The 18,969-nt window shown below is 37.3% G+C and overlaps 3 protein-coding genes and 1 long non-coding RNA gene across 6 annotated transcripts; 2 read left to right on the top strand and 2 right to left on the bottom strand.

Annotated features, from left to right (window-relative positions):
- Positions 1 to 1,566: 1,566 nt before the first annotated feature.
- LOC140035454 (uncharacterized) lies at positions 1,567 to 3,641 on the bottom strand. The gene is made up of 2 exons (XR_011839677.1): positions 3,497 to 3,641; positions 1,567 to 2,922 (listed from the first exon to the last, which is right to left on the bottom strand). It is a non-coding gene; the product is annotated as an uncharacterized lncRNA (long non-coding RNA).
- On the top strand, positions 3,642 to 4,422 carry LOC140035453 (brassinosteroid-responsive RING protein 1-like). Its single transcript, XM_072076561.1, has one exon. It carries the CDS (start codon positions 3,776 to 3,778, stop codon positions 4,325 to 4,327), a length of 552 nt encoding a protein of 183 aa, XP_071932662.1. The 5' UTR covers positions 3,642 to 3,775; the 3' UTR covers positions 4,328 to 4,422.
- Positions 4,423 to 6,346: 1,924 nt separating this feature from the next.
- Positions 6,347 to 12,120, bottom strand: LOC113728098 (uncharacterized). 3 transcript variants are annotated; one of them, XM_027252599.2, is made up of 8 exons: positions 11,791 to 12,112; positions 11,614 to 11,635; positions 8,460 to 8,516; positions 8,284 to 8,365; positions 8,047 to 8,142; positions 7,821 to 7,945; positions 7,706 to 7,724; positions 6,347 to 7,532 (listed from the first exon to the last, which is right to left on the bottom strand). In XM_027252599.2, the coding sequence occupies exons 1-8, from the start codon at positions 11,888 to 11,890 to the stop codon at positions 6,939 to 6,941; spliced, it is 1,095 nt and encodes a 364-aa protein (XP_027108400.2). In that variant the 5' UTR covers positions 11,891 to 12,112; the 3' UTR covers positions 6,347 to 6,938. The 3 variants fall into 3 exon arrangements, with proteins under 3 accessions (XP_027108400.2, XP_027108401.2, XP_071932661.1); XM_027252600.2 differs by having other exon boundaries at positions 8,064 to 8,142; positions 11,791 to 11,908; XM_072076560.1 differs by having other exon boundaries at positions 7,411 to 7,532; positions 7,666 to 7,724; positions 11,791 to 12,120.
- A 2,939-nt stretch (positions 12,121 to 15,059) lies between these two features.
- Positions 15,060 to 16,829, top strand: LOC113728097 (uncharacterized). The gene is made up of 3 exons (XM_027252598.2): positions 15,060 to 15,482; positions 15,794 to 15,858; positions 16,083 to 16,829. Exons 1-3 carry the CDS (start codon positions 15,312 to 15,314, stop codon positions 16,699 to 16,701), a joined length of 855 nt encoding a protein of 284 aa, XP_027108399.2. The 5' UTR covers positions 15,060 to 15,311; the 3' UTR covers positions 16,702 to 16,829.
- Positions 16,830 to 18,969: the final 2,140 nt, after the last annotated feature.

Raw genomic sequence — 18,969 nt, 5'->3', positions numbered from 1 at the left:
GTCTTCGGTCGCTCCGACCAATTTAGTCGGAGCATCAACTTCTATTTTAAATGATCATTATCTAGAGTATTAGGGACTAAATATCTATAAGCATAACGTATGTACAAAAACAAATAGAGAGAGAGAGAGAGAGAGGGTGCCTTGGCAATTCTTATCCTCAATTTTGGGAAGACACATAAATATCGTAGAACAAGGTCACGATCGATTAATAGGAATTATTCCTACGAAGTTGTTAAATAATACAGGGATCAATTGTATGTGTAAAAAATGAATTTAAACTACTCGACACTCGAATCAAGTTTTTCTTAATAAAAGTTCGTTTGAGTTTGGTTCACTAACTAATTTGTACTGTTTTTTGTTCTCAATGACTTTCAAATACAATAAAAAAAAATCTCGTTCAAAAAATTTGATTGAACAACAAAATAAGCCAAGATTGAATAAAATTTGAAATTCGATAAAAGAATCAAACCATGAAAGTATCAATCGGCAAATGCTTGGAGAAAAACAAAAAGACGGATTAACCAAGAAGTTGGGGTTAATTGTCTTATAACCGTTCCGGGTCAATCTTCTTTGCGACCACAACCATTCCGTAGATGTCTGGAGCCTGTTTAGAAGCCCACAACAAAAGAAAGATCCAAAGTCGCTCGCGGCCATTCTTGAGACATCAACAATGCTTATGACTTCGGCGTTGGAATCTTTGTTTCCTTTTTTTTTTTTTTGTTGGGTTCCACAGCAGAACAAAGTATTCCGTAAGTTTATTGGACCAATATTAATGGGCCGGACCTTAAGACGGGCCTAATCCCACGTGGTCCAGAGCACTGCAATTAACATTATTGAAATCCTCAAAACCCAACTTATAATTGATAGGAGGTTTTTTAATCAAGTGATTATGAGGTTTTTTATTTGGGTCTCAAATCCACCCTCGAATTATATGTACACTGGTGCTTTTTTGCACACTCCATCTGTGTGCAATAAAGAGATGCATAATATTTATGGTAAATACATTTTATATGAATTTTTGTTGCTAAAGCAAATTTTGATCTCTTAAATTTCTTTCGCATAGTAATGGTTGTAATGCTTAGTATTAGTTAGTTATATTGAAAGTAAATAGTTAAAGCAAAACATGTTTTAAAGATAAATAACTATAAACCGGCGTTTGTTTCTATAAGGGTAAAATTGAAAGTTCAGAAAGCGATTAAATAATGTTTAACGCAAAACCCCACTCCTCTCCCTTTTATACAGGCGTTTATGTGATTAAGGTTGAGATCTCAGTAATCATCAGAGATTTTAGGATCATATTTTCTTTTGCCCTAGCTCATTGCTTCTTAAATCCTGTTATTTTCCTAGTTAACAAAAAAAAAAAAAAAAAAAAAGATGAGAAAGACCGGCAAAAGTAAGGAAACCATGCATATGGAGAAGAAGCCTTTTGTTTAATTATGGATAGAAAGTAGGAACATGTTACATCAAAACTCCATAGAAGGGAAACTGCTGCATGCGTATGGGGGAGCTGATTAAGACAAGGGAAAGCAAAGCAAAACCAGCAAAGTGGAAAATACAAATGAGGAGTCAATGAAGTGGAAGCCCACTTAGATAGAAGGAACATTGGAGATGAGATAACGCATGCACGAGGGCTGTGAGGGCAGGTCCGGGCGAGAGAAAGAGAAGTGACAGATAAAAACAATTTTTTTGTAAAGGATTATTACGGGTGAGGACCGCTCTTGCAAGATAGGTTTCAAGGAACATGTTTGAATTGTGATAATTCCCCATCTTGCTCCGGATGGATAGCTAGTAGCCATCATGCTGCTCTTTGATTTTGTAGGTTTCAACGAACATGTTTGAATTGTGATAATTCCCAGGCCCATATTGCTCCAGTAGTAGCCATCATGTTGCTCTTTGATTTTGCAGAGGCGACAAAGGGCTTGGCTCTTGAATGAATCTGAGGGTTATCCATGAATAAGTTCTTCCTTCTTCCTTGCACTTAAGTTCGTAGATGCCGGTCCCTACAACTACAAGTGCTGAAAAAGGAATGGCTACAGTATACACCAATTACCAGGTGATGATACCAAAACCAAAATAGCCACCCTGTTGTCCACAAACGAAAAAGTATGTGCACGCACAGGACTTGAGGGATTACGTACGTGCAGTATTTGGAGTAATGCTTCCATAATTAATATATATATATATATATATATATATTCCGTAGAAGATATATATATATATATATATATAAAGATTAATTTTTCTTGCACTGATAACATATACACTGTTGTCAGCGTTGAATGAATAATAAATATGTAAAATTTGAATTTAAAATTCAACTTTTGCACATATGTTATAGATCTAACAGTGATTGATCTCATGCAATGGACATATATAGTAACTAGCAAATGCCATTTCTCATCCTGTAATCGTTTAATAAATAAATAATGGATGATGAAAGGGTTGCAAAAATTGTTTGTTTGTTTTGAATTTCGACCCACAACGACAATGGATTTTGTTAGATACATGGTGACTGACAGGACGACAACGCATGAGAGAAAAGCAGAAGAGGATGGCCGGAAGGGTTGAATGGTTAACATCCTAATTTGGGGAGTGGGGAGTGAAGATAATAGCATATGAATGGGATGAGGAAGCAAACCGGACCGGAGGTGTCTTGGCATGGCCAGGCAACCATGGACAGCTAGGGATGATGGGGTGAGGCCCAGGGCTTTGGCGTTCAAAAGATGGCGACTCTCCAGTCTCCACAGCTTCACGTCAATATTGGCCGGCCCCATTTCTCGGCATGAGAGGGTGTTTTGTTGGTTGGCCAGGGTTCTCATCACCGACGCCATCTGTCCTTTCTTTTTGCAATCTTTAATCTTTTGGTCTGCTGTGCTTGGCAGTTTAGCTCCTGGCCTCCCGTGGCCGTGGCTGGTGGCGCTCCTGGTTTCAATCCCATCACCCTATTATCGCCTTTCATATACATACATATATATACATTTCTTTAATTTCAAAGTGGCGAGGATATTCCACATTCCGCCAAGGGGTGACTGACTGGGAATTATTTTTTAAATTAGATAAAAAAAAAATTAAAGATGATCTAAAATAACAATAAATTTTTAAGTGCTGCATAACGAACGCACATTTTTAATATGTCTGATTTCTACCCATACACATACATATACTTGCATTTATTTACCCTCGTTGCTTTACTACTTCTCTAACTCAGTCCATAGCGTTAACGGTATAGATTTAATGAAATTATGATATTTTTATTTAAAAAAATATTTATCATGAAAAAAAATTAAAAGAAAAGAAGCTTCTTGGAATTTCAAAAAAAAAAAAAGTAAAAATGCACTAAAAACCAATTATAGGACGTGTGAGACGCATGCATTAATGCAACTTGCAATTAACCCCTGTCCCTAGGGCAATCATATGCAGCCCCTCTTTATGAATAATAATTAAAAAAATGCAGCAGCCTCCTTCCCCTGCTAGTCTAACGGTCAAAGACGCGCACCTTACGTTCCACGTCATGCCATCGTCTTCCCTCAATGTACAAGGACACATCAGTCACCACCTGTCAGATTACCATCCCTTCCACCATACAACTTAGTTCGTACTCCAATTTAGCTTTATATATCCATCCCTACATTTTACAGTTTCACGCTCAACCCCCCCCCCCAGCCCGAAGAAGCTTCTTCATCTCTATCTCTTTGGCACAGATTACGTGCGTTAGAGAAGTGTATAGTATAAATACGAGACTCATCTGGTCCGGCTTCTTGCTCTAGTTTTCTTAATGGGTTTTCCGGTGGGTTATACAGAAGTTTTCTTGCCAAAAATCTTCATACAGGCACTTTCCATTCTGGGTTTTATCCGGAGTGTCCTTTTCTCTTTTTTTAGGTTTCTGGGTCTCTCAGATTTTCTTGAACCAGCTGAGGGGTATTATTTTCAAGAAAACCCGGCCCAGATGCCCCTTACCCCGCCCATATCCGCTATCCTGATCCGGGAGCTCCTGCCCGTGGTAAAGTTCTCGGATTTGGTGGCCGGTGCCGGAGGCGAGCCGCCGGAGAAGAGTTGTGCGGTGTGCTTGTCTGAGTTCGAAGGTGGAGAAGAAATCAGGTGGTTGAAGAACTGTAAGCACATTTTCCATCGGAGCTGTCTGGACCGTTGGATGGACCACGATCAGAAGACCTGTCCACTTTGTAGGACTCCTTTTGTGCCACGTGATTTGGAAGACGAATTCAATCAACGGCTCTGGGCCGCCTCCTCCGCCTTCGGTAGTTCTAGTACTCATGATTTTTACGATGATGATTACGGTGACACTCCTACTACTATTCCTGCCTTGTAATTTGAGGCGGCTGCGGCTGCTGTGCTGTCTCTCTGTATTGTTTTCCCTTTCGAGACGAATACATTTTTGTATATATGAAGGAAAAGCTTTTCCAATTTCTTTTTTTTTTTTTAAATACTTATATGTACTTGCGAGTAAGTATGCGCTTTTTTGTTCGCCCTTTATAACAGTAGTGCTAATACTAGCCTTCAGCGAAATCATTTCAGGTGACGACTATCAGACACATATCATATTCGTATACCCCCCACTAGGCCACTACTTCTCAAAGGAAGCGAATATTTCACTGGGGTGTTTGGCTTTAACAATTTGCATTTTTTCATCCAAAAAAATTTATAACGATTTTGTATACATATTATATTATGGATCTAATAATATATATATTATTAATGTATATAAAATTTATTCGATATATTATCTATAGAACTTTAAAAAATAGCAATTCAAATGGGTTCAAGATTGTGGACACGTAAGTGCCATTTGGCAAATGATTAAATGAGGACGGAGTCCTGCAGTATACTTGGAAAGATTGAGCAAAGTATCCAATTCATGAACTATTACACCCTCCGAGAAGATAAAAAAAAAGATTCAACTTTGCTTGAAAAGCGCATTAATAAATATTCAGGAAATTATGATGTTGGCGTTTCTGCGGTGGTTGGGATCTTTATTTTTTTTTCAGTTTGGGGGTTGTGGGTTGTTGAAGATTTAACTGGCCAATAATTGAAATGTGGGGGAGGATAAAAATAAAAAAAATAATAATAAGTACTGATCCACGACATTCCAATCTGACCCGAGTTCCTATTAGTTTACCCACGAAGGAAGATGTAGATTTCAAGTAAGGCCAATGGCTTAGTACTCATCAGGGAGGGGTTTAAGTTCCTGCTATAGGTGATGGTTCAAATGTCACCTGCAGCGAAAAAAATATAAGAATTGTTTCATAGCATTCCTTTAATTTAACTGGATCTGTATACCCACTAATCCCCTATCACAGTCTTCTTAGGCTCCTCTCCTCTAAATTAGGATAGAGTAGATTATACACATGTATCGTTGTTGACAAAAAACAACGTTCAATATCGTTGTTGGCTAACTTTGTTGTGTTGGATGTTATTATTGAACATATGAAAAACAATATGCCGCCACCAAATTCACCGAACCTGGTTTGCCGTCCCATTGATTGAACACATGAACTAGATCCTGTGCTAACGCATTGCAGTGGTAAGAGTAGGACTAAATCTTTCTATTGTTCTTTTCCCTATTTTCTGCCTCTATTTGTGTATCAGCGGTTGTGCTTCAAACAACCGTTGCCCTACATGTATTGTTACCATTGGTAGGCAATCAATTATTTTTCACTTCCCAAGACAATTCGTCATCTTTGTGTCAACCAAACAATGAGATACTTAAGCGGAACCCTGCATCTGTGCACGTCCAAACACCACAAATTCAGGTGACAATAACTCCAAAGTTTACTAGAACTCCAATGAAATAAAAAGGGCAGCAATCGATAGGACTGCTATAGTGCAGTAACTGTCATGTTTCTAATAATTTCTTCTTTCCGTTCTTTTATTTTTTTTGGTTCTTCGGTTTATAGAGCTGAAGTTTTGGTTTTTGTTTGGCGGAGACAAAGATACATTAATGCAAATGTGGGGAAATGCATGTTTCTTGATCAATATTAAATTGGGGTCTGTGCTTGATCAATCTCTATCTCAGGAACTGCAACTGAGTACTTTCTCTGCCTTCTTTTATTTGGGTGCGTGAATTGGGGTTGTGGACTGATCTCCTTTATGTCGAGGAGCTTAATCGCAAATATCGTCAGCTTTCTTCCTACCAAACGTCAAGGTCACAGTAGAAAGATTCCAAGAGGTTCCACCACCCCTGTCTAAGAATCAGATTGGTCCCACCGATTGTTACCACTGTATAATATAAGAATTTATTTGTAAGCATTGGTTGTTTTTACCATCTTTCTTGTGTTCGCTAGAGATCTGTTCTGTCGGCAGAAGATCAAATTTCTCAATGATAGTCAGATGCAAGCAAGCACTAAATAATAGAGTATTGTAATTATACCACCATTCGGTACTTTTTTTGGCTGGGAGAGCAACATGAAAGTTAACGAACCAAATTAAACATTCACAATTGCAAGCAATATTCTCTAGAGCACCTGCAGAAAACAACCAAAAAGGAAAATGGCTAGTGGTAGACCTTGACCCGTAAAACATCATGTCAAGCAAACCACTAATCTAAGAATGTGAAAAGGCACCAACTTGCTAGTCGAATGCCTATTTAGTGGCGAAGTTTAAAAAGCAGCAGGATTCTATTATTCGCCTGGAAAGGAGGAGGAAACAGATGCGGCACTGGAGCAAAGTTGGTTAATAGACAAAGTCTGAGATGCAAACTACAAAGAATCAACTGTCAACGGCTGCAAAATTAGCTGACAGGACCAAATAACCATAGGCATGGTATAGATAACACAGCTCATGAAGTATAGCCAGAAGGAAAGATAGGGTATAAATTGACTGTTGATATATTTGGTCATCCAGTAAGGCTTTAAGAGCCTTAAGAGGTAGTTTTCCCGGATCTTACCACCCATATTACCGTCTCAAGTTTTCGATTTACCAGTTCACACACGATGACTTGGAGGCGGATGAGCAGCACCAGCAGGGGAATGGCTCTGTCCTGGTGGAGCTTGGGGATGTTCATGAGATTGTACTGGTGGAGAAGAGCCTTGAGCCTGTGAAGGTGAGATTTCTGAAGAACGGGTCGTGGCTTGGGCTTGTTGAGGGGGCTGAGTGTATCCCTCGGTATGCGAAACAGGGGAAGAGCCTTGGTTTTGTGGAGGTGGTGGGGGGTATACATGGGATTGTAAATCAGAGGGGGAGCCTGGGGCTTGTTGAGGTGGTGGGGAATATCCATAAGGCTGAGGTGGGAAATACCCATAGGGCTGTGGCGGTGGGTAATAGCCCTGGGTAGGTGGAGGATATCCATGGAAATGTGGAGGCGGTGGGTAGTAATTATAATGTGGAGGTGGGTAAGCGCCCTGAGGTTGCTGATGTGGTGGGTAGCTGTAGGCTGGTGGAGGCAGATATCCAACTGAAGGGGGTAAAGAATGATCTATACGGGACATTTGTTGAACAGGAGGAGGCACTGCCATTGTTGCTGCTGCTGCCGATCCAAACTTGCCATCTCTTTTATCCATCTCAGTTTTGTGCTGAGTCTGCACGACAAACTTAGATTAATTTTATAACAAATGCAAAGTGATATCCTTTCGAAAGAAAGAACATGTGAAAAGTTAAAATGAGGCAAGTATCAAAAGACAACAATTGTGAAACAAACACTTTATGCTGTACCACAATGCCAATTTCAAAGACTAGAGCATCTCATGTATACCTGCATACAGGGGCAAACCCTGACATGAAAAGACAGAGAGAATTAGCAAATGATTTAAAGATTAGCTGAAGTACGCAGCAATGGATAATGAGAAAAAAATACACCAGTATCATACGAGCAATAAACCATGTCAGCCAGACAGTTCAACATCTGAGCAGCATCTTCAATTTCCTCACTTCCAACAATGCAAGCGATGAGGGAACATATGCAGGCTAGCTGCTGTAAGCAGAACATGAATCCCTAGAATTGAAAATGAAATTTAGGGTAATTATTCCAGGGAAAAAGAAGTGAGTACTAGCAGAGACACAGGGAACCACTAAAAAAAGAGTAAGCAAGTGTACAATGATGCAATTATCACATTTGGTTGTCTGTATATCGAATTCATCTTGTAGCATGAAGCGTGTTGAGGCAACTGAATTCGCAAAGCAAAGAGAAACCTGGAAAAAGGAATGAAATCACATTTAGAAATAACTATGTCTAGATAGGAGAAGATGGAGATATTGAATGGATACTAGATGTTTAACTGACAAAATAATGTATCAAGGAACAATCTTAATAATAAATCATATCAGAGTCACCTCAGTGCATAGACAAAATTCCGGGCATGTACTTTCTCCGCAATGACCACTGCAAGGCATATAGCCTCCACAGCACTTGTACCTGTAAGAAAGGATATCATAAAAGCCATCACAATATCATCCTTCACTTCCTTTCTCTAGATTGTAAGAAACAAATTTTATGGAACATAACAAACCTCGACATATCATTGTAAAGAGCTCGCTTGCGCAGCATGTATGATGCACATGGACCACTAGAATGTAACAAAGAAAAGTTATTAGTGGAAACTAGATACAAAGAATTGCACATGGGAACAAAGCATTGAAAAAAATAATAAATTATCTTAAAAGCGTAGCAGTAATTCAGGCCCCAACCAGTCAATGCAAAATCTTTATTGTCAAGTGTTCCACATCAAACACAGCTTAAACATCAGACTGACCATTAAATTGGATTGCAGAGAATCCTGTATCCTGGCCATCAAATTAAATAGATACTAAGAGAGTAACACGAGGTATATTATGGAAATTATCACGTATCATGAAGCCTGCCTGCCAAATAAGTGCATCAGAGGCCCAGAATTTCAGACACTTGACCAGTAACAGTTTTGTTTTGATTATCCTATTATGATGCAGTTCTCATTTTAGTATTCCAATTCTCCTAGTAGTTTATTCAGCTATTCAAATCCCAGAAGATCTTGACTGAGGGAATATAATCCTTCACTGGATGGGCGATGAGCAATTGACATTCATAACAAGTTAATTAACGCCGGAAGCCATTTTTTGTGATAAGATCTGGTCAAAATGGAAGAGAAACAGAAGCAGAAAAACCATTACTTAAGCTTAAGGGAGGCTAAAACTCAAAGAAAATAGGAACAAGGCCTAAAAAGGACAAAATGTTATTTGAACTCATTCCAGCGGCAAAGCCTTTCACTTCAGGTGCGTAAGTAAGATTAATTGCTTTTACTATCACATAAATCAGCACATAGGGCAGTCATCCTCATCCAAAGCCAAAAAAAAAAAGAAGGAAATCACCATATTGACATTATTGGATTAGCACTGCCACAAACTCTTACTCAGAAACACAATCGCTCAATGTAGTGTACCACAGAGCTTATCTTTCCCCCTTAAATTATAAAAAGGAGAGAATTTCTGTATGTAAGTACAATGTTAAAATCGTGTATGCAACAGATTAATCACTGCTACAATGTTCAGCTTCTGAATTGATTTGTAATTGACCTCATAGGAGTTGAGCCCTCACATTGTTAGCCTTGGCTGAACAAATTTGGCATAAGCTCAATTCCAATTTCATTCTCAAGCTCAATCTCATCTTGAAGTTCTATTTAACAAGCTTGAGCTTAGTTTATATGCTTTGATCTTCACATCCCTATCTCCCTTTTTTCTTTTTTTATTTAAAATTTCATATTATCTGCCCCATTAACACTTAACTGGAGAAAGCATAATATAACCCACAGTGCATGTTGATTATATTTTTGTCATGTTGCATACAGATCAATTAGATGCATAATATACATAGACGAGTTCATGCACAGAAAGATTATCTGAACATCAAGTTTGAGAAATTTTGAGTTAGCTATTATAGCTCTTGTTCTAGCTCAGGAAGTTTAACAACCCTCAATCTTCAAATCCAGCTCAGTTGTCATCAAACTCAACTGAACCTAACCAAAGTTAAGTGTCAATTATAAAATCACTTCTGTTTACAAGACTCTCGAAACCATGCATCCGTCTCCCTGAGGCCACAGATTCTAGTTCTTAAATTCTTTAAGTGACAATGAGGACATCATCTATCAGGACAAATTTAATGATCCACTTTCCAACAATGCATTCACTTTCTCAAGTCTAGCAGCTTAGACATCTGCCAGGTCTAAATGCTAAGGCATTAACAGACTTAACCAATATCTAGAAAATGGTAAAACAAAAGACAGATTTCAAGAATCCACTTCTATGTTTGACATGATATACCTTACACATCTAGAAGTTTATGGCATGCCTTGGATGGATAAAGTACTATTTGTATAGCTTGAGAACTTCATGGGAGTTGGTAATAGTTCTTAATTGCTATTCTAACCTCCATCTTAGAAACTATGAGAGTATTTACATTTTCAATCTACAATTAATGATAAATTATGAGGAAAAACAGCTTATATCCTACAGCAGACAAAATTTACCAACCTATGAAAAGATTGTATTCTGTGTGCTTGAAATATTCAGTTTGGCATGGCTTATTTATACTACTACCAGATGCTGAAGACAGATGTAGCCGTCTTAACAACATGTATAAATCCTCGAGGATGAATGTATCAGGGGGAGGGATAGGCACCAGAAGCATTGAAAATTTTATTTTTGCTCCCTTAACTTATAAAAGCCTCCATACTCTTATCCCAAGTCTTTGCTATTATTTCTATTACACATGACACAGTATTTACACAATCATTTTCAATTGATTCCAATCAATGCTCATCCAGTTACATACTTCCCTTTTGTTAAAATGTCTTTCCACCAATCACTGTTCCACTTCTGTATTTTGGTCTAGACAAAGTACAGCAGATACATAAGAATGCATGTTATCTCCTTTCAAAGACACATGAAGCAGTTAGATCCACTTGCAGCGAAGTTCTGAACTTGAAATTCCAATTTGTGTATGAAAGAAAAAAACTAAAAAATTAGAATATTGTTTTCTAGAACTAAAGTCTGAAATTTAGAGTGATTGAATTATCACACTCAGTGCCCGAGTATCTTGAAAAGCTAAGCCAGCTTCACAAGCTAGGCGCCAAGTTGTTCCAGTCAACACACTGTTATCAAAGCCATTACATCTTACAGAATCATATCACTGCACCCAATATCGGCACAGACAAGAAATGAGAAACCGAGAACGGAAAACTCTCATGGTTACTGAAGACCTAAGGAATGAGATAATGATCGTCCGATCTATAGCTTTATACTAGAAAATCACCTTCTCGTTTAAATTCTAATTCAAGCTATCACTATTGCTAAATCTTAAATTCGTGAAGTCTTCTGTGCAATCCAATATTCAGTATCAAATGTCATGAGAAAAAGAATTTGAGATTTTCCGCCTACATTTATTTCCTTGTTAAAAGGCAAGAATTCAAGATTCAATCTACATTTCCTTTACTTTTCCATCCTTTGCTACCTCGCAGAACAACAAATGAAAACGAAAATGCAAGACGTAAAAGTTTTCTATTTTTCAAGACATTTCTAACCAAAACATTCATCACATTGACCAGCGATAAAAAACAAATAACAATAACCAAAAAAAAAATTATAACACTCCAATAAGCATGGATCGAAGAACTAGAGAATTTTGGAACTCACCAGAAGAACGCGAAACAGCAAACTGCAAAAGATTAAAACATGTATCAGAAAGTCAGCCGTTCGGAGATAAACCAAAACGACGAGGTTTTACGTAGAGAACGAAACAATGCAAGTGCGGACGAGAAATCAAACACCATAAGAATGCGATGAAAATACAGAGAGAAAATTGGAACGTACAAACAGGATCTGCCGCAGTGGCGTTCAAGAGATCGGTGTGCCAATGGTTCCGATACTGCTGACGCATCTCCATTTTCTCCATCTTCGCCTGCATCGCCATTTTCTTCTTCTTCTCCCTCCTTGTCCTCGTCCTCGTCCTCGAAGATTTAGGCACGTCTATGGAATTGGCTTCCTCTTCCTTCTAGTTCTGGCTAGATACTGTACATCATAGAAGGAAAACGACGAACGAGGACAACTTAATTGGGTAAGAGGACTCGAGGAGGGGTATATATATGTATAGGTTCTAGTGTGGGTCCCAGTGGTCAAATAAAACCGGCGAAATTAAGAAGCTGTATTTACTAGTAATAGTTTAAAAAATCTTAACGACTTTTGGTGTTAAGTTTAATGGTTTATGGCAAGCAAGCACGGTTTAGACGGGGAACTGGTGGTGGGACCAATTGATTGTGTTTATGGCCCCACCGATGGATGAGGAGACAAGCGCGAATTCAAAGGCATTTTCTTTTTCTTTTTCCTTTTTTTTTTAAAAAAAAAATTTTGCCCAGAAGGTGCTACAGCGTTAAGCCGCCACATTCCGCATGTTGTCACGTGACCGGCTTCGGAAATATGTGACGTCGAATAAATTAAGTACCACTACTACCACAGCTGCGCTGCTGTAAAACGTTTGGAATAACCATCTAGAACGTTCGCCAACTTTTTCATTGGGTAACTATATATAAGTAGTACAAAGAAGATATGTACATGGGATTAACCGACGAGTAAGTACTAACTTGACTTTCTTTTACAAGTTTGGAAATTGAAAAACCATTATTATGTATATTTTGCCCCAACTTTAGTGTCTATTTGGATTTTGCACGCGAGATTTATTGTTGGTGCCTCGTACTCTGAAAGTTACTGTAAAAGATTATTTGAATATTTTTCATAACTTTAAGCGGCCAACTATTCAAAGTAAATACCATGGATGCAAATTGATGACAAGAGAAAATGTGCAATGTGATATTATGTGTCATGATAGCAAACTAGTACTGTCATATTTTGGAGTCCCTCTCTAGCGAAAAATAATAACTAGAACGAAAGTCCTGTGTACTTATATATACATTCGGGGGTATTGATTCTGCTCTGAAATCAAGTTGTATTATTAGTAAAATGGTTGCTATGTTAATCTCCCATCATTTGGCACCTCATATCTGAACTTAAAACATTTGCCGCGTACTCGATGTGTTAAGTTCTGATAATTGATATAAATCGACAAAAGCCTAATAATTAAAGTGATTGAAAATCTATCAAATGTCTTATACTTAATTAGTGAAATCCAAAACATTTGGCGCTAAATTGTTATTTTGCAGACTTGAGGGACTACAAATATCAAAATTGAAACTATAAGGTCTATATATATTAGTTTTTTCTAAAACTTGAGCGATCGAATTGGTCTACATCAAATTGATATGGAACTAAAATGCTTAATCCCTTTAATAATTCTTATGGAGACCTATCCATATGCATCTTATGTATGTCGCATTATTTGTTTACGATGCGTATACATTATATATGTAACATTTGGGAGCAAAAAATATATATAAATATAATTATTAAAGGGCCAAAAGTTCATATAAACATAAAAAGTTTAAGGGCCGTACAAGTTGTTTTGCCCTACATTAATTAATGGAAAGTATTATATTGTCCTCGTATAAAGCTTCAAGGACTCCATCTTGTGAAAGTCTTGTTCTTCTCCTGGACATGATTTCTCGCACAATCAAAAAGTTGTTTTACCTATTTAAGCCATGTTGTTTTAGGTTTACTGTGTTAATTTGGGTGGTACCTTTCTTGATCTTCCAAATCCCGTTTCTCTATGAAGCGTTCCTAACGATTTTTAAACATAAACTTTTACTATTTCCTTTTAATTCAATAGTTTAGTTGTATTGTATGACATGAATTTTTTCCCTTTTCCCTTTTTTAGGTGCTTCTTTACATTATAATCTTCCAAATTAAAATATAGAAAGTGTAATAAATTGCCTCGATTTGATAATCTATGACTGCCACGTGTCTTTAGTTTGTCAATTTAGAGTAGCTATATAGATTATGCAACCTAAGGCACATTGATATGAAGTGCCCAAAAAAGATGGCTTTCAAAGTAGAATAACTATCCTGCGTCGGTATTGGGGGGAAGGGTTTGGATAGATAAGTCTTTCACAGGACTTCAAAAGTTACCGACTTTTGAAGAAGTTATTGTGTGAATTAGATTTATTTACGTAAATTCTTACTTTTATAAGAAAATGTCAGAAAGTAGAATAACCATTTGCATATGCTGTTCCAGATTGGCCGCTCACGACATTAAAAGATAACTCAAAAGTGGAGGGTCACTTTGTAAAAGAGAAGGTATGAAACGATTCAGAAAAAAAAAAAGTATTGAAATTAAAAGTCGAGAAAAGTACAAAATTAGCAGGCGAGTCAATTGGGATGTATATAAAGGCAAAAGTTATCTTATACATCCTTAATTTGTAGGTTTTTCTATGTTTTTAAGAGTGGGATATGATGTTTTAACGTGCTATATGCTTAATTAATAAGAGCAAGCATTGAAAGTAGGTTTTAACTATTTTGAAGGGAGAGAAGCATGCACTTTTTTTTTTTTTTTTTTGGTAAGAGAAAAGGATACAAAATTATGGTGCTAATTAATACTTTTAAGAAAAAGAGGGTAGCTTTTCAATTTTCAATAGTAATTAGTTTAAAGAAATTATCTTTAGCTACAAAGAATTTCTTTTTTTGTTTGTTTGTTAAGGTTTACCTCTTAAAGGATTTGTGATCAAGATTAAGTTTTCTAAATCGAATTTCAATTTTAATGATAAAAAAAAAAATCAGGGATACGGCATAATTGAAAAAAAAAAAAAGAAATAAAAAAATTTTAAAGAGTTGAGACGCCAAAGCCCACAAAGGTAACATGTATACTTCCGCTGGAACAACTTTGACCTGTCTTCTGCCTTCCATCTCAGCTTCCCACGAAGCCTCTGCAAATACTCAAAAATGCAGGGATGTAACTCTAAAGCAAGAGAAAATATCAAACAGATGAAGGACCCAACCAAATTAATCAGTAAGTGTAGCATCTGTAACATCCACACCAAAGCACACACAGAGCCAACTAAGGGCCAAGCAAGTCTCATCATTCATTCATAGTATTTAAAAAGAAAAGAAAATATTAAAAAAAAAAGAAACAAGTTATCTATTAATAATTAATTATAGAGACACATCTTAATGTATACTAGATTTTTGGATCTACTTCGATGGTGGAGTGGAGCAGAGGGAGAGAAGGCCTGCAAAAAAAACAAAGAACCAAACAATAGTCGTGTGCTAACTATTGTTGCCCTCTTTCTTTCTTTCTAGTTTCTATCTATCCCGTCGCCCTTCTCTTTCTTTCCCCCAAAAAGAAAGTACAACAAAACGAAATAAAACTGCCCTCCTCCCAGCCCCAGCCCCAGCCCCAGCCTCAGCCTTAGCCTTCTCATTTCATTTCCTCCTGTACATCTTCGACCATGCGAATCAGAAAACATGCAAAAATTTCCCCTCTTTTATACGCTTCTTCGTCTCTAAAACCCGGCACAGTTATCCAAACCCACGTCTGCCAGCTCAACCAGTCGCCATGGGATGTCATGACCTTCCCTCCGCCAGACCCATCTACGCTTCCTCCACCTCCCGCCTTTCTGGTTAGTTTCTGAATCTCTCCTTCTTGCCATATTCCACTCCAATAATCACACGCCGCAGATCCATAACAGCAGCAGCCCTCTCTATTCTTTTCTACATTTTTACTTTTTTTTTTTTTTCCTCCTTGCCTAGCCTTCTGGGTCTAGGGTTTTCTCCAAAACTTCCGTTAGGGTTGTTTTTGAAACAGTAAATCCCACCATTTCTCTCGTTTATTAAGGTTTAGATAGTAAATTTGTCTTGCGGATCTTCTGCTTGTTGCTTTTTATTCCGAGCTGATACATGCTTTCGCATTTTCTTTTTAATGCCTTGGCAGGTCGATAAAGATCACAGCTATTTTCCAAATGGGCTCTTGTCGGATCACATTGCAGCTGACCAGAGGTTAGTTCTATACCCTTTCACGAATTCGAATTAATTTTGGAGATTGTTTTAGCATTTTTCGTTTTGCTAGGGAAGGAATAATTAGGGTTTCCGTTGTCCGATGCCAAATCTGCAATATTTCCAAATAGCGTAAATTTTAGCTTTGATGATTGAAAATTTCAAACTCAACTCGAGCGTTTTGGTCGCGTTTTCATCGGTGGGGTTTTCGTGAATTATATTCTCAGTCCTGGGCCCAAGGTGAAACGGGACGATATCGCGGCCGGGGGCAAGTTTCAGCAAAAGGAATCGTTAAGGTCGAAGAAAGAAGAAGAGGATGAGGTTTTCGACCGCAAGATCGACGGAAAGGGCTGGCAATGCAGGAAAAAGGTGAAAAACCAGCAACCCTTTTGCCAGAGACACTTAGCTCCCCAACCTTCGGCTTCGGTGAAAAAATCCGAGAGTGGTCGCCGGGCTCGACCCAAGAAACCAGCATCATCGTCGAATCCTTACGAGTTTTACTACTATTCGGGGTTCGGACCTCGGTGGGGGAAGAAACGAGGTGCTGCTGCTGCTATGAAAGAAGAACCCTATACGAGTCACGATAGTAGCAGTGAGAATACATCAAGTAGAAACAACAACATTATCGAGGTTGATGCAGCTGAGGGGCCTAATACTCCTGAGCCTAGCGTTAAATCCTCCCCTTTTACCTCTCAATTTCATAAGCAAGTACTCGACTATGTTGAGGATGATGATGAAGACGATTACGATAACTACAGCAAGCTTGATGATGACGAAAATGGAGAAATGGGAAGGAAGAGAGCCCGGAAGCCGATTAAGGCTAGGTCTTTGAAGTCTCTAATGTGACTGAGAGGAATAATATGCTGCTACATACCCAGCAGCAGAAAAATAGCATAGCAAGTTTGTGTGTTAGGTCTTTGTGTTGTGTGTTATATGTAACTTACTTATGGATTATCGTTCTCTCCTTTTCTCTCTCTCCTCTTTTCTTTTAATGCTTTTAATTTTTTTTTTTTTAAAAACTCATGGGAAGATTTTAGATTTTGGGTATTGATGGTTTTACTAATTATTGTTGTGTTTTGATGAACTTTTTTTTTAAATTAATTATATATTAAAAAAAAAAAAGAGTTATGGGTGGTGACGTGTTGTTGTTGGATGGGGGTAGAGTAGGGTGTGCAACGTGGGTGAGAATAGCGTCCTTCGTGACTTGGGATTTTCTTGTCTGTGCTGTGGGCGAACCCTGCTTGCAGTTCCAACTTAATCTATTGCAGCAGTTGCCTTTTTCGCTGACGCCGCTCTCGTGCGGTACTGTAATTCTTTTTTACAGCTATATTCAATTTCGAAAATTTCACTTTTTACTGTTATATGGGTTTACTATTAGATATTGATATGTTCTACCATGCTAAGAATGTATAATTTAATTCCTGAGTTGTATTATTTATATCTACACTAAATTAGATTATATATTTTGGCATGTGAGATAAACTACTAAAATTTTGATATGCATTAGGAAACGACGTAAGTACGCAAAAATAAGCTTTTTTATTTGGATATTTCATTTTTTCAAATAATAATATTTCGCTTGCATTATAAATATATTTTCCAATCCACCTTTTTATATTCTCAGTCATTTTTTTTTATCTCATATACATCACATCATCACAAAAAAATGATACAATAATTATTCTAAATAATATTTCAAATATCACACCCTTTCCAAACATATATACCCGCACCGTGTTACCATGCTAAGAATGTACAACCCCTTTAGTTGTTATATTCACCGGACAAAACAAAAAAAAATTTTTTTTTTTGCCCTGCTACATTCTGTACCACCGAGAATAGTTAATACGCAGAATCAGAAAGTTACCTCATTAATTACAACTGGAATCAATTAGTATAAGGTTCAAAAGGGTTTTTGCTCTTAGAATTGAGGAAAAAAAGTCAATGTCGTTAATAAATGAATCTGACTAGCTACGTGGTCAAACCTCAACACTTCGTTCAGCTCAGCGGAAAGTTAACTCAGTCGCCTGCTGATGCATGGCAAAGAGTACAAACAAAGCTCATCACCTCGTTTTGTTATGACACACATCTATGCTCCTCCCACAACGTTACTCGTACTTTTTTTTCTTTTTTTGAAAAAAAAAAGTTACTACTTTTGTCTTAGATTCAGGCTATTTTTAGAAACTACAATTACAATACTAAAATTGAGTTACCAGTTGAAGAATCAAATCAAAGTCTGTGTCCGCCGGAATTTGTGAGAATCGATAGTGTATGGTTGAATAATCTTAATAGTTACTCTCAATATTAATATTGAAAGTATATATATAGTCAGTATATATAATATTTACTCGTATAATTAAAAGTACTATTTTGTTAGTGTAATAATGTAAACATACCATTGGTTTGGTGCATGCCTATTTATTTAACAATTTATATCGGACGGTAGGTAAAATCCCCGAAAATTTTATATAAGCAAATTAGGATTCTAAATAAATGAATGAGGAGCGAAAAATGCCTTTGGAGTCTAAAACGTTCAAGAAATTATGAAGAATATTATCCGAGGGAGCAGTTTGTCACTGTTTATGAATTCGCAAAAGGGCTCGGATATATAACACTAAGTGGAAGAGTAGCGAGGCAGTTGATGGATGAAAAATCTAATGCTAACAAAACTCATCATTTGCCCAAAATATATAGTTCATTGATTACCCTAAACTACTCTTTCAATACTAACAACCATTGTTTCCCAACATCACTTCTGCTTGCTTGCTTCTTTTTTTTTTTTTTGGGTATAATTTTCACTTATCCTACCGCCCCTTTTTTACTAGCAAAGAACAATCTACAATCCCTTTTGCCTCTAAACAACGGTTGCTTCCAATTTCAAAATCAATGCACAGAAATAAAGCTTCCAAATATGATCTCAAGTAATGTCCTACGGGAGCTTTACAATCTCAATTTTAAGGCCCAATCCAAGAACTCTTGTCTAGCATCAATGACAAAAGGTAACCTTCGGAACTGCAACATCTTGCAAATTAATTTACTTCTCTTCTTTACTGAAATCAGTCACAGCCAATAAATAATTTGCAAAAGAGATGGATTTCATCAACTAATTTAAAG

Source organism: Coffea arabica, chromosome 2c, assembly GCF_036785885.1.
Source record: "Coffea arabica cultivar ET-39 chromosome 2c, Coffea Arabica ET-39 HiFi, whole genome shotgun sequence".
NCBI classification, from domain to species: Eukaryota; Viridiplantae; Streptophyta; class Magnoliopsida; order Gentianales; family Rubiaceae; genus Coffea; species Coffea arabica.
This window is presented reverse-complemented; position numbering and strand designations above follow the sequence as displayed.